We start from the raw sequence: 15435 nt of genomic DNA on the forward strand, positions 1-15435 counted from the left end.
GGCTAACTCTGCCCACAGTCTGAAGTTTGATCCTGATGGAGCTCGAAGTTGACTAAGCCTTCCATCCTTCTGAGGCAGTAAAATGAGGACCCAGAGTGTTGGAGGCAATATGCTGACATTGCCAACTGTTCAGACAGTGCTTTAAAGTATAAAGCAATAGCACTTAGATCAGCGGTTCTCAACCTGTGGGTCACGACCCCATTTGGGGTCGAACGACCATTTCACGGGGAGTCGCCAAACAACGCAGTCCGTCATTTCCCCCCCCCCTTTTCCTTAGCTGTGCTACTCCCTTTTATTCTATTGGCTTTTGAAAGCCAATAGAATAGACTCTCTTGAATAGAGTCTAATTCTATTGGCTTTCAAAAGCCAATAGGAATTGTCCAGGCTGTCTCTGCCCTGCTGAGCCCGCCAAAAGTCCCATTCTGCAAACGGTGTTGCAAGTTGTCTGCAGCGAAGGCGAGCTGTCTGGAAGTTTCTACCCCTCCCTGCTGAGCAACTACTAAAAATGTAAGTAAAAGAGGGCCAGGGGTGGTAGGTGGGAGGCTGGCGGGCGCAGGGAGGGTTGCTGGCGCATGTGGGGCCCGGTGGGTGCCTTACCTCCCTTGGGCTGGGCCAGCTGGTGGCCCAGCCGGTGGTCGGTCTGCTCCGTCTCTGCCGCTTGCCAGCTACGCCTCAGCTGGCGCAAGGGGCGGCACCACACATGCACAGCGCTCCCGGGCAGGGAAAGTCCTTGAATTACGACCGGTTGGGTAGTCCTCGACTTACCGGTTGGGTAGTCCTCGACTTACGACCGGTTGGGGGTCGTGGCATTAAAAAGGTTGAGAACAACTGACTTAGATTTATATACTTTTTCACAGTGCTTTACAGCTCTCTCTAAGCAGTTTATAGAGTCAGCATATTGTCCCCAACAATCTGGGTCCTTATTTTACTGACCTTAGAAGGATGGAAGACTTAGTCAACCTTGAGCCAGTGAGAATTGAACTGCTGGCAGCCAGCAGTCAGCAAAAGTGACCTGCAGTACTGCATTCTAACCACTGCGCCACCACTGCTCTTATATAAGCAGTATACATCTAAGTGCTATTGCTATTCTACAAGTTACTGAATCATAAGGTATACTTAGTTTTTCACTCATGGCCTCCATTTTGGCTTACTTTTTGTAAAATAAATGATGACATGGTGTAATAAGTCTTGTGTTGCTCATCTGTGCTTACTTTTAAGAACTGCTAAGGACCAGATGGTTTTTATTATGTCCTGATACATAAAACCATAAATCTCAAAGAGGATGTACTTTCTTTTTCATGACTGTATGTGCTTAAATGTATTAATCAAATCTCTTGAACTTTTTAAATGAGCTCATTTATCAAATCACCATTTCCTCTGCGCACAGATACTTAGAAAAGACCATATTAAATGCCCTACATGCCATTAATAGACTATTTTTTGAGATAAAAAGTGTCAAATGGAGTTGGATAGTATCCAAACTGAATTAAATATTTCTTTTGTCCTAAAAAAACCTTATACTATGTTTTATCTAAGCTCTAGCAACCCTTTCAGTTAGCAAGTTCCATCTGTTTAGGCTGTACCTGTCTTACCTATAGACATCCTGTCGGCATCAACTCTTGAAGAGTTCAACAAAACATCCCTTTCATTCAATTTTAAGTTACACGTGGTCAGAGTTTTTGTCTTTTGTCCTGTCAGACAACATTTATTAAAATCTGTCATTCTTTTACTAACATTTTTAAGACACAGTTTAAAAGAAGACAATATTACTGACACTGTTGACAATTACTAATTTCTTGCTCCATTCTTCAAAGATCTTGTGTAATATTTTGGCTGTTTTAATGTTTTGTGTCATTTTTTTAAAATTCCAGTATTAACTGACATCAACAAAAGATTTGTATTTTTTCCCTTCTGCTTAGAAACTTTTGTCCCATCTAGCTCTAGTTTACAAAATCATTACTTATCTTGTTATGATTGACAATAGCCAGGATAGCCAGAATAAGTTTGCTTCCCACAAGAAGCTGATTATTTTTAAAACTTAATTCCAAAATCATATAGTAAAAATATTCCAAATTTATCTGGATCATTAATCCATTTATAACTTTCTTAGCTCAAAATCTTATTTAGCTAGTTGCTGTTTATTTCAAAGTTCTTAAGCTCATGTTTTCAGACTTATAATTCTGAAGGTTTCTGATAATTTTAAGATGGTTAATAGTCAATTTCCAAAAGTTATTAGAAAATGAGTTTTGTGAATTTAGTTAACTTTGAGGGAAATGTGCAGTTTAGAAACTGAAATATAAATACAATATTTTAAAAGACTTGAAGTAAGATGGCTGATCCCATTGTCTCCTGGAGCTCAAATATGGAAAACCGTTGTGCTGCAGTCTCCTCATGGAGGGGCAGCCACACACACCATATATGAGTGATCTCCCATCCTCTTGTTATCCAGAGAGGTTTATAACAGAGGTTCCCCCAACCTTTTGGCTACCAGGGCCCTGTTCCGTGAAGAGAGATTTTTCCGCAGCCCAGAGGCAGCGTGGTTTTGTGTGCTGCCTGCATCTTGTGGATATGTCTTTACTTGTTTGTGCAGACCAGTTGCTGGCATGCCATGGACCAATACTGGTCCACAGACCGAGGGCTGGGGATTCCTGGTTTATAAGAACCAGTCTACTTACTGATTCCTTAGTCTTTGCAGCTGTCTTTGGCTCCACTTTTATAAAGTCACTGTCAGTTCACAATTCCTTCTAGGGAATCTAATTCCATTTGTAATTTTTAATTCATATGGTACACAAAAATGGATTTAGTATCATAACTAATAAAAATGTTCCTTAGGTTCTTCTGAAAATTGACAAACATATACCAGGTTGAAAGCTGGTTGCAAGAGCCTACCAAAACATTTAAACTTTCAGTACAATTAATATGCTTTTTCTTGGTACATTCCCAAACTAAAATTGTTTTAATTTAAACATTCCTGTTTTTGTGATGGCATTTTACTTCAACAAAGGCAAGTACTTTAGCCTGTCAATGAATTTGGTCTACCATTCGTTCATAACCCAAGAACAAGAAGTTCTTGAATTCTAGACAGTTCTCCAAGTAAGTACCTTTTGCCTTTTAAAAAGAAATGACTCATACTTTGAGTGAAAAAAGATTAAGAAATGTCATTAGTAAGATTCACAGGATTTTTTTTAACCAAACTGTTTTAACATAACTTAAATTACAGAAACTGTTTCCTTTCTAATACTAGTCACTGAAACCTCCACCTGTAATGAGTATAAGTCAATCTGACAAAAATGAAAACAAAAATTCACTTTATATATTTTATAGATGATTCAAATAAATGTTCCCAAGATAATTACATAAGACATGCACTAAAAATATCTAAATGCTATTAAAAAAAACTTTCACTGCCCTCATCCAATACCTCTGGATTTAAAGATTATGTAATGAATTGAATAAGCCCGACCTTAGAGGGTGATACCAGAACCATTCCATACACAGGATACACATGAGGATTTCAAATGGAAGAGGATGAAAAGGACAACTTCTTCATAAAATCCTCATCTTTGACCTAAGACAATTGAGCCCCAAATTTCCATTGCTAAGTTAGGCAGTTGTTAAGTGAGTTTTGCCCCATTTTATGACCTTTTTGCCACAGTTGTTAAGCAAATCAATCACTGCAACTGTTAATTGAATCATGCATTTATTAAGTGAATCTGGCTTCCGCCATTGACTTTGCTTGTTGGAAGCTGACTGGGAAGAATGACAAGAAGATACATATTCTAGCTGCTAATGGAAGCCAAACCAGTTGAAATTATTTTTCACTCCAGCAGAGGAAAGGATAAAATTGCAGTTCCATTTAGGAGCAATTACAAATATTGTTCATTTAGAAACAGTAAAAATCTGTTCTATTTTCCTATCAAAAACAAAAGAACAGGATAATTATGTCAATGACGGTAGCAAAAATAATGTCACTATTTCGGCAGTGCTTAATTTGCTAAATCAACCAAACGTAGTGAAAGCTTGCATCACATCCAAAAGACATCTACTCCAGAATCCTTTCGTTTTATTTCGCAGTGGGTCAAAACAACCTCACACCATTGCTATTCAACTTTCTATTCATCTAGCCTTCCTCTCGCTTCTATAGATGAACCTGAACACCTGTTAAGGACGTCCGGGCGCCTATCCCGCCCAGTCCATTGGGCAAGCAGCTCCCCTTGCAGTCACATGCCCGCCGGCTCTCCCGGCTGGCGACCTCCACATTCCCCCCCAAGGACAATCGCCTTCCTTTTGTGGCTTGCTCGCCTTGCTCTCGAATGGAAGCAGCGACCGCTCCTCGTGATTAGTTGCGCTTACCAAGAACCTTGTGGAACTGGTCCCTTGGTCGATGGCTCCCACTAGGGGACCCAACACTCCCCCCTGGGCCACAACCGCGGCCATAGGGAGGCTCGGTCGGCGCGCCCCTGGCCCGTTTCCTAGGCGACCCTGCCCGAGCAAGAAGCGGCAGAGTATCCAGAGGCTCTCACGCCGGCGCCCTCAAAGCCAAACGCACGCGGCTTCTCAGAGCAGAGGCTGAAGGCGGAGAAGAGGGCGCTGGCCGACATGCTGCAGCTCCGGCGCCAATCAGCAGGCGGACTGGACCAGAGGAGGGCGGGGTTTCCCACCAAGCGCAGGAAATAGGCTAAAGGTTCGAGAATAGGCAACTGCCTCTGAGGAGTCGGCTGATCACATGCCTCTGACGTGTCTGATGGGCTTTAAGGTTAACTCGAGCTCGGATGGCTGTCGCCGTCTCGGATTGCAAAACGTTGGGGAGAGAATCGTTGCCTCCTTGCCAGGAATTTAGAACGATTTCCGCGTTCTTCTGCCTATTATGAAACAATCCGTCATTCCAGTCTGTCAAGAGGCAAGGCGATCTCCCATGTTGAAAAGTGCAAATTTTGGCACGTTTACCTGGCAGTAACCATTCCCATTAAAAATCTTTACGATTTTTTCTGGTGAGCAGGCGACAAGCGCTATCTTAATTCCTGAAATGCCATCAAAGGTTGTGTCAAAGGTTTGAAGTTTATCCCATGTCTATATTCTTGAATATAAGCATTTCTACAGGATGCGATCAAGAATCGTTAAACAGGTTAGAATTTGGCATTTAAAAACGAAACACTTGGCAACAAGCAGCGTTACTGAGGATAGTATTAAACAGAATGCAATCCCGTAACGCATGTCCCCCCCCCCCCATTCAGCCACCTCTAATCCCTAAACAAGATTTTGGCAAAGCTTTAATATGAACCATTTTCTAACTAAAAGACCTATTTTAGCAACGACAGATGAGTTTAACTAGCTTTATTCCTTAAAAGATGAGTTTAGGAGCTGCAAATTCAGGAAGTGATAATTGCCCTAAAAATTACACTCATGTATCCTTTGTACTATTTTTATATAAAGAAAACAGCCTGGTAGAATTGTTAAGGAATAATTTGAGTCCAGCTATGTGAAAGTATAGTTCAACCAACTGATATAATTAATGTTTAAAAAGGTAACTAAACATGTACGGTTAATTTCCACTGTGATGCATATTGAAAATCACAAAACTATAGCTTTCTACCTTTGTACCTTTGTTTAAACAAATGAGGGCACATGCTTATTTAACTCAGACAATAATGCTTTAAATTTCATTTCGAGAACAAGTGCAATCAAAACTAGACATGTTGAAACAAAATGCTGTTCAGAGTTGCTTAAGTTTCTTGCTCCTGTTTAAAAATGTTTCAGTGCCTAAGAAAAAGGCATTTGATATTTTAGTTAAATCAAGAGCAATACGATGGCACTGTAGCTAAGTAGGTAACTATTTCCCTAAACTTCAATTAGTCCCACATTTTACTGTTTTAGCAATAGCATTTGTTGCCCTTACAAAACATAGAATTTTAGCGTTTGTTTAAATTCCATCACTATGATTACATCTCTAAATCCCAAGATAGACAAATCACTATATGGCATTTTGCCAGTATTCAAAGCTTTCTATTTCATATTTCAAAGAAAATAGTGCAATTGTAAATAAAGCCTTATATCAGGGTTTTTCACAGAATTTGCTACTCACTGTTATGTTCCTACATATATCTATTACAGAAGTAGAGGATACTTGTTATATATTCTGGACTATAAACAATTAGATGGCTATACTTGTTATATATTCTGGACTATAAACAATAGCCAGAGCTTTAAAATGGCTTATTTTTCTTGTATCAATATTTATATGGCACCCATAAAAATATAAACTGGCATTGACCTCTAGACAAAGAACATCAATCATTCTTTACATAATCATAGTTTGAGGAATAATTTTCACATGAAATGGTCATAAAGATTATTTCAACTTGTAGCTGATACTCTGCATTTCTGTTTTATAAAGTAGACATGCTGCTTAACATTGCAAAATTATTTAGAGCAAACAGAGATATAGTCACTGAAAAAATGCAATACAGAAAAATTTCAAAATAGGAGGACTTCCTGTCCTGCATGGTAGTGACTGGTCGCAGGCTTGCGGACCGCTGCACCCCCGCGGCTAATTTTCATCCTGCCTGGAGACCCTAATGGGTCCAAGCCGCCCTGGAGAGGCGGCGAAGAAAGAAGGGTGCCCTGGTGACTCTGAAATGACAAGAGTTGTTCCGTTCATCTTGGGGAAAGCCTTCTAACCCGACAGGACAAAGGCTTGTCATCAATCAGCCCAAGCTACTTGCAGTCGAAGTCCAGAAGAACTAACCAGCACAACAGTAAACAGTGTGCTTGAAACTGGGTGAGGAATCTGATTTTCCTTTTTCCATTCCACACTTAATTTCCTGGAAAAGATCCCCAAGAAGCAAAATACCCCTGAAAGTGAAGGAGGGGGATTTCTGCCCCACCCTTATACTAACGGAAATGGTGAATTAAAATTTCCATGGAGGATCAAAATATATGGTAGTGAAATAAATTTATAAACTTGAAAGCTAAAATTTAATTTTGCACAAGTTTAAAATTGTTGAATGGTTAAGACTCTCATTTTAAAGACCATTGTTCATATTGAAAACTAAATAGATGCTGACACCAAGTGGTGGATGAAGATTATGACAGTTATGATCTCCATAGAGAACTTGCCAGAACCTGGGAAAAGCTAATCTGTGTTTGTGACCTTGGAAGCTTTAATAGCAAAGAACAGCTGTGACAAAAAAAAAGACAACAATCTGGACTGCAGACAAGGAGAGAATTATAAACTTTAGAAAAAAAGTCTTTTTTGAACTCTTTGGATTACAAATATCTGTTTAACTGGGATTCTAAAGCTATTTGCAGAAAAGAAGGAAAACTTCAACTTTTGGCCATCATGGATCAGAGACATATAGATAGAACACACCAAGAAAACATAAATACCTCTCAGGAGGAGATATATAGTATACTGCAATTAATTCAAACAACAATGAGTTCAAATCACAAAGAAATCCAAAATAAATTTGAAAATATAAATCAATCTATTTCTAAGTTAACTCTAGAACAAAAAAAACTTCCAGGAAACAACAACAGACAAGTAGCAGACAAAAGAAATAAGTGGACATAAAATTGAAAATAGAGACTCAAAGATGGAACTTAACAAAGCAAGAAAGCATGATTTAATCCTAGTGGGAAAAAAATCACAAGAAATGGAAAAAAACAACTCATCCTTAAGACTACAAAATAGATGTGAGGACAAAAAAACAGATTGGATAAAATGGAATGTAGAGATCTTGAAAATATCAAAGAGAAAGGAAGTGATAAGAGAAGCAGAGAAGAAGAAAAAGATTTTCAAGAAACATGGAAAGGCAAAAGCCTCATATAAAGACACTTTATTCGATTTACTTCTTATACCTACAGCAACAATCATGAATATATGAAAAAACTTTTTGATTCAGCAAAACACATTGATCAAGAGAGATACTGGTCAAAGGAAAAAGATTAAAGTGAAAATTAAGAAAATAGATGATGGGATCTACCAGAGAGAATATTTAAAAAAGAAACGTTTGTTTGAATATGGTTAAAGAAATAGAAAAGATTTTGAATACATATGTCATTCTAAGAAAGATGTTCCTTAAATAATACTGTATGGTTTTCCCCCCTTTTTTATTTTATTTTTTGATATAAGTAATATAATACTGTTGAAATAGCTTAGATCAGGGATATCAAACTGCCGGCCCGCGGGCCAGACGCGTCACATGGAAGCTGTGCCCACCCCATTGCCGGCAATGGCAAAACCAGCCCGATACGTTGCACAACATCATGTGACGTCGCGAGTTTGACATGCCTGGCTTAGATGAAGGAAATGTTTTAGATAATTAAATGTGTTTGAATTTAGGGAAATTATAATGCATAAAAAAGAAAATGTTTTGAATAAGAGTTAAAGGATTTAAAGCATTTCTGTGTGATAAATAAGTCTAATATTCTGTTTCTCTTGCCTTTCTGTCTTAAGAAAACAAATTAAGCCTATACAAAAAAGTCAAAATAAATTAATACAATGGAAATAAGCTGATCCCCCAATTTTCTCAAAACATTATTTAATTACATTATTGTTACTATGTTTTTTACTTCCATTTTTAAGCTTGGCAGAAAACAAAACATGTTTTTAAGTGTATGACAGAAACCAATCAGATGATATCCTGCCAGATATTATCCTGTTATAATATAACAGTTATATGATATTAAAATCTTAAGTGTGTATCAATTCAATCAGAATCAAGCAGGAATCCCTATATATCATTTCAGACTAGTGGCTGTCCTGTCTCTTTTTAAAAACCTTAGGTGATGAAGCACCCACAACGTCTGAAGGCAAGCTGTTCCACTGGTTAATTGTCCTCACTGTTAGGAAGTTTCTCCTTAATTCCAGGTTGCGTCTCTCCTTAGTTTCCATCCATTGTTTCTTGTCCTGCCCTCTGGTGCTTTGGAAAATAAATTAACCCCTCCTCCTTGTGGCAGCCTTTCAAATACTGGAATACTGCTATCTTCTCCCCCCAGTCCTTCTTTTCTCTAAACTGGCCATTCCCAAATCCTGCAACCGTTCTTCATCTGTTTTAGTCTCCAGACTTTTAATCATCTTAGTTGCTCTTCTTTGCTCTTTTTCCAAACTCTCAAAATCTTTTTTGTAATGTAGTGACCAAAACTGGATGCAGTGTTCCAGATGTGGCCTTACTAAGGCTTTATAAAGCAGTACTAATACTTCATGTGATTTTGATTCATTTCATGTACCTCCAGATTACTGGGATGGAACAACAGTCTTGCAAACAGATTTGGGAGTAAAAGCAGATTTTAGTTGTATTTGAAGCTATTTAGAGAATATGTACTAAATTGTCCTGTATGGTTTTACCATTACTAGAGAATGTTGAATGGGGCACAGATATGAATGAGACTGACAACTTAGTCTACATCACCTTTCTATTATTAAAAGATATACCGTAATAGGAAACTTCAATTGACCAAACTTGTGAAAGCACACAGGTATTTGCAGAAACTATCTGGTGACTATCATGGCATATGGAAAGATTGAGACTTGAAGTATAAAAAGAAATAATGATAATAATGAAAATAATGAAAAAACAAGGAACACTTATATTGCATATTTGAGAAAGTGAGAAAGGATTAAGATGTAATAAATCTAGATGAAGATCTTCCTGAATAGATGAAGACATGATTGGAACAGAAGGCACAAGCTTAATTATGAATGAAAGTACCCACAATGCCAAGCTAGTTCCTCACTTATTGGCCTTTAGAAGTTAACCAAATCAGCTTTTCTTAAAAAAATAGAATTTGGAGGATGATAAAATGGGAGCAATCTGTCTTTCCATTTTATTGTATTGCTGTTTTGGGGTTTTATACTTTTCTTTTGCTTTTATAAACCATCAGTTTTTATGGAAGTGAAAGTTGGATATTAAAGAACAAGATAGGAAGCATATTGACACCTTTGAACTTTGGTTCATGCTGGAGAAGATTCCTCAAAATACCATGGTTAGCCAAGAAAACAAACCAAACAAATAGATCATTGAACAAATTAACCCAGAGTTTTCATTTGAGGCAGAAGTGATCAGGCTCAAATTATCCTATTTCTCACATATTATTAGAAAGTCCAGCTGACTGAAAAAGGCTCTAATGTTGGAAAAGGTGGAAGGAAGGAGAGGAGGATGACTAGCAGCAAGATGCATGAACTCAGGTATAGAGAGGATGAGTGTACCATTAGGAGATATGAAATAACAGGTTAGCAATAGCAATCTTTTTTTTAAAATATATTTTATTGGTTTTATAGTTTTAACAAAAAGTACTTAAGACACACCATGGTGTTTGGGTAAACAAAGATTCCAAAATAAAGTCACACAAAAACAGCTCAACTTAATACATTCCCTTACATCTCTCTATTTCCCTCAAATAACATAATAAATTTAATATATTTCATTTCTATCATAAATTTCTATTACTACTAAACCTGTTTTAAAACTTTATGAATTTAATTACCGTCATCGAATAATATTTTACATCAACAAATTATCACTTCAAATATCTCTTCCAAATATGTTCAAGATCTTAATCTCTCTCATCCCTCTTTTTATCACCAATCTTATTTATTTCTTCTTCCAATAATAACTAACTTAGTTAAAAAAGAAAAAAAAAAAACAATATTAAACCTTAATTCATTTCAATTCATTACACAAATTTCAAATTCCCTTCAATTAATTATCATATCTTATCAAATCATATTATTATACACAAAAATCTCCTAATTAATTAAGCATTACACATGTATATAGTTATAATTTTCTTACTTCTAAGTCTAAATCATTATCCTTAACCTTTCAGCCAGTAAATCCATTCTAGTTGCTTGTAGTAGTCGTTGGCTTAATTCATTTCAATTCATTAGACAAACTTCAAATTCCATCCAATTATCATACCATATCAAAACATATTATTATACACAGAAATCTCCTAATTAATTAAGCATTTCAAAGTTCCAGTCTAACAAACTCAACGTTTTTTCATTTTCAGTATATAATTTCCCTCAAAATCAATCTATTATTCCAAAGAGTACATTCTTAGTCTCTATAAAGCCAAGTTTCTTTTTTCACTCCAAATTTAACTTTCATATTTCCATACCAGACAAATTTCCATAAAACAAAACAAAACAAAAAAAATCATCAAACTAAATTAAACACACATGAATATAATTGTAGATTTCTTATTTCTAAGTCTAAATCATTATCCTTAAAACAATCCATAAAACCAACATTGCCTTTTAGTCCATTAAACAATTTTATTTTTTTTTCAATCTAATTCTAGTTTTTTTTCTATGCCACACAGGCTTCCATAGCAACACTTCCTATTCAACCAGTAAATTCATTTTTATTGCTTGTAGTAGTCTTTGAGAAAGTATAATTCCCTTTCTCTGCAATAAACATCTTTTCCTCTTCTCCTTGCCAGATCGTAGCTTTATAGTATGAAGTCTTGGTCTTTGCTTCTTCTGATTGTCTAAGTTGCAGAAGAAGGGATTGTCAGGTGAAATAAATTCCTCTTCTGTCTCTAGAGATTCCTCTTCTGGTATATTTTGATTTATACCATAATCAGACATAGCCTGAAGATCACTTTGAACAGATGTAGTAGAATCTCTAGATCTTGGTTCTAAAGTACAGTTTTGAATTGTAGTACATATTTCAGCAGTAGTCTCATAGATCTTTTCCAATATGAGTGCATAGTTCAATTGTGGCTGAGTCTCCATTTTAGATACTAATGCATGAAAGAAAATCTCGTTTTCTTTTTGTGGAGGCTATATTTAATGCAAACAACATCCACCTCCACAGCTTCCACAGCTGCACATCTTATCTTTCCCTCCAAAGAATTTTGAAATTCAATGTTGCATCTTTAAAAGAATAGCCAAACTTGCAATGTCAAACTTTCTCCAGTAGATGTCTTCGATGAATTAGATAAAGTCTTTTTCCAACAATCAATTCCTTTTTTCTGTCTTTTAAAGTATAATATAAAAGAAAAAAAATTAATACAGTTCTTGCAAAGAGAGAAGAAAGAAGACCTTTTCCGTCTTTTTTCCTTTTTTGTATCCAAAAAAAGAATATATATATAGAAGTAAAGTATAGTCTATTTCTATATCTACAAAATGCCTTTCTTCCCAAAAAATGCAGAAGCTGCCTTTCCAAGACAGGGAAATAGTTCCAAAAGCTCTTACAGGTCTCAAAAAAAAAAAAAAAAAAAAAAAAAAAAAGAAAGAAGAAGAAAAAAAAGAAAAAAAAAGAAAGAAAAGAAAGAAAAATAGAAAAGAGAGAGTTAAAAATAAAGTTCTCACCCAGGCTCACCAAGGGGGCACTCACAGCTTAGATGTTCTCTGACTTACGGTCTAAAGCGGCAGGGCGATCAGCCATTTTACTGGCCGATCTTCTTCTCAGAGATTCATCCAGACAGCTGGAGGAGCCACTGCTCCTCAGCCGGACAGCAGCCTCCTCGACGGAAAGTCGCACCCTCCAGGGCAACTTTGGACCCGTATAAGGGTCCACTGATGGAGGGAAAACTAGCCGGCGAGAAGCTCCCCGCACAACTAGCGACGCCGCGAACCAGAACCAGAAGCCAGCAATAGCAATCTTGAAGAAAATCTATGTGGTCACTAGGAGTAAAAAACAATGATGGCATATTATTGTAATGGAATAAAACCCCATCAGTTTATATGTAGCTTATGGCTGTAACTAACTAAATACAACATTTTACAAAGTGTGATTTTTTTTTAAATTTCCATTCAATTGTGAGTTTTAGGTTAAGAGATCAAGTGATAACTTTCAATGCTTAATTTCTTATTTAATCAAAAAAACTAAAAGAGTTTAAGTTGCTTTAATTTTTAGACTGTATGCTCATGATTTACCAAAATGAATAAACAGAAAATAAGGCTATGTTTTACATAATTTACAGCATGACCTTGTTTGAGAGAACGAAACCAAAAATACCAAATTTTGATAAATACCAAAATTTTGATAAATAGAAAAAAAATGCAAAATACCCAGATAGAGATACTCTTGGAATTGAGGACTGACTGGTAAGTCCAGCTGCTAGATGTGGATATCAGATGATTATCAGTGGTAATGTGGGTAGCTGAATGCTGATTCCAGTGTATAACCTATTGTCAGATTAAAGGAATTATATGTTAGAAGACAGAATTAGACCTGCTAATGGATTAAGGTGGTAAAATGTAGAAGGATGTTCCCAGAATGAATACCTGACTGACAGTGGAGAATACAGTACCAAGTTATGATTGATGATTGCATAGTGTGTGTAAGAGAGAATGAATGAGTAAGAAAGTATAATTGGGCAGAAGCCCACACTCAACTACAAATATAGCATAAAAGTCTATTGGAGAGGGATTAATTCATCTGCTTCACCTAGCATACAAAAAAGAAGTAGCCAATTCAGAATCTGTTGAAATTCTTGTACTATCGGTATAGAATAGGAATACATTTTTCTAATTGTTAATATATTTATTCTATTGCTTACAAGTCAAAGCAGTTGTTCTTGCTTTGGCAGTTCCTGTCTTTCTTTGCACCACCATGTGGGGGTCTTGGTGACCCTGTGGCTGCTTTCACACAATCCAAGGAGAATAACTGTTGCATTCAGCTTTTCTATTGTATTCAACAGTTTGCTCTTGTGCAAACTAGGTTTGAACAAATTCAGGAGGGCTACATAGGAGTTCTGTTCTTGGATTCTTTCATTTTTCTGAACCATAACTTGGGCTAACAATCTTGGTTCACGTAACCTGCTAGCCCCAACCAGGTTTAGTGTCCCATAGGAATGAAGCTAAGGAGGTGTATATTTTCTTGTCTGGATTCAGTCCACAAGCCACTCATGATTATCTCTATGCCATTTGGGGCTCGTCCTGGAATGACTTCATTAGCAAACTATGGTTAAGCCAGGGCTACTCCTCAGTGAATTCCCTTCGCCTACAATCTCAATCCTATCCTCAGTAGGATAGCCTCCCTGGGTAATGGGCTTTTTGATCCCCAAAGGTGCTTTCCATAGCTGAGTTAGAATAAAAACAAATAATGGATGTTTGGTACATCCTTGAGCAGATATTTCCCACATTATAGGTCTTTGGAACTACTCTTTTGAAGTTATTTTTACAAACCTACTACCCAGGTATAGAGTTTCATTCTATATTTCAGAGTTCTTTCTTTAGTATCATAAAATTAAATGTGCATATAAACTAGACAGCAATTATAGTTAGATTCTCATTTTTCTGCTATCATTAAACATAATCCCTCAATGTCACTTATACGACATTTCTGAAAATGAACTCTCTCCCCTTTTCTGTTGTAAAAATTGTGGTAAAATATTTCGTCTTGAAGAAGAATTCATACTAATTCAAGTTATAGCTCATTTCTTTACTTTCTTCCCCTGAAAGTAGTAAAACACTGAATTGTCTTATATCTTATGTTGTGCTCAGCTTCATCTTAACCTCTGGGCACTCACATTTTTGCCTTAATTCTATTTCACTTATGCTGGAGACCACACTGGAGATCTATTAAAATGGATAATAGGGTCATTACATTTTAAAATACAGTTTTGTTTCCTCAACTGAAGGAATTAAAATAATAGAAATGGAAATACAGAAATCAATTCTATTACTGGGATGTAATAATCTCATGACAGATTTAAAATTTCATGTTTTATAGTAGGAAGCAATAGAACAAGGCAATGATGAACAGCAGGAAGTTAAAATGTAGTAGAGAAGTCTTGAATAAGGAATAGCGTACTATAGTTAATCATCAGATTTGGAGCAGCAATACATAGAAGAACATGTGTTTTAATAGACTGAAATATTTAAAAAAGTAATCATAATCAATATTATGTTAAATTGAAGTCTAGACCAGTGGTTCTCAACCTTTTTAATGCTGCGACCCCCAACCAGTCATAAGTCGAGGACTACTCAACCAGTCGTAAGTCGAGGACTACTCAACTGGTGCAGCACCATTTGCAGAATGGGACTTTTGGCGGGCTCAGCAGGGCAGAGACAGCCTGGACAATTCTTATTGGCTTTTGAAAGCCACTAGAATTAGACTCTATTCAAGAGAGTCTATTCTATTGGCTTTCCAAAGCCAATAGAATAAAAGGGAGTAGCACAGCTAAGGAAAAGGGAGAAAAAAATGGTGGACTGCATTGTTTGGTGACCCCTGTGAAATGGTCGTTCGACCCCAAATGGGGTCCCGACCCACAGGTTTAGAATCACTGGTCTAGACTAAATTGTCAAGGTATCTCAATTTTCCCCCCAGTCATTCCTTAATTTCTAATATCATCTCATTCAACTTAAAATTATTTTCCTGTACAACTTCCTCGTCTCTGGCTATTGGTGTTTTTCTGGCTTTCTGCATTCTACAGTTCTGTCACTTTTGTTTAGCCTCCTGTTCTGCTTTTGACTGTTAT

The 15435-nt window shown here is 36.7% G+C and overlaps 1 protein-coding gene across 6 annotated transcripts in view; it reads right to left on the reverse strand.

The window, feature by feature from the left end:
* GK (glycerol kinase) overlaps nt 1-4750 on the reverse strand; it is a 42915-nt gene extending 38165 nt beyond the window's left edge. For 2 of the 6 annotated variants that reach the window (XM_039329542.1, XM_039329544.1), the window contains exon 1: nt 4354-4731. In XM_039329542.1, the coding sequence (XP_039185476.1) occupies nt 4354-4437 (84 nt within the window). In that variant the 5' untranslated portion in view covers nt 4438-4731. Of the gene's footprint in view, nt 1-4353 lie in introns of all 6 variants that reach the window. The other 4 variants (XM_039329540.1, XM_039329545.1, XM_039329546.1 and 1 more) reach the window with 4 other exon arrangements.
* Between the last annotated feature and the right edge of the window lie 10685 nt (nt 4751-15435).

The sequence above is a fragment of the Crotalus tigris genome, unplaced genomic scaffold (genome assembly GCF_016545835.1).
Source record: "Crotalus tigris isolate CLP2741 ecotype Arizona unplaced genomic scaffold, ASM1654583v1 scf7180000024401.5802323, whole genome shotgun sequence".
In the NCBI taxonomy this organism is placed as follows: domain Eukaryota; kingdom Metazoa; phylum Chordata; class Lepidosauria; order Squamata; family Viperidae; genus Crotalus; species Crotalus tigris.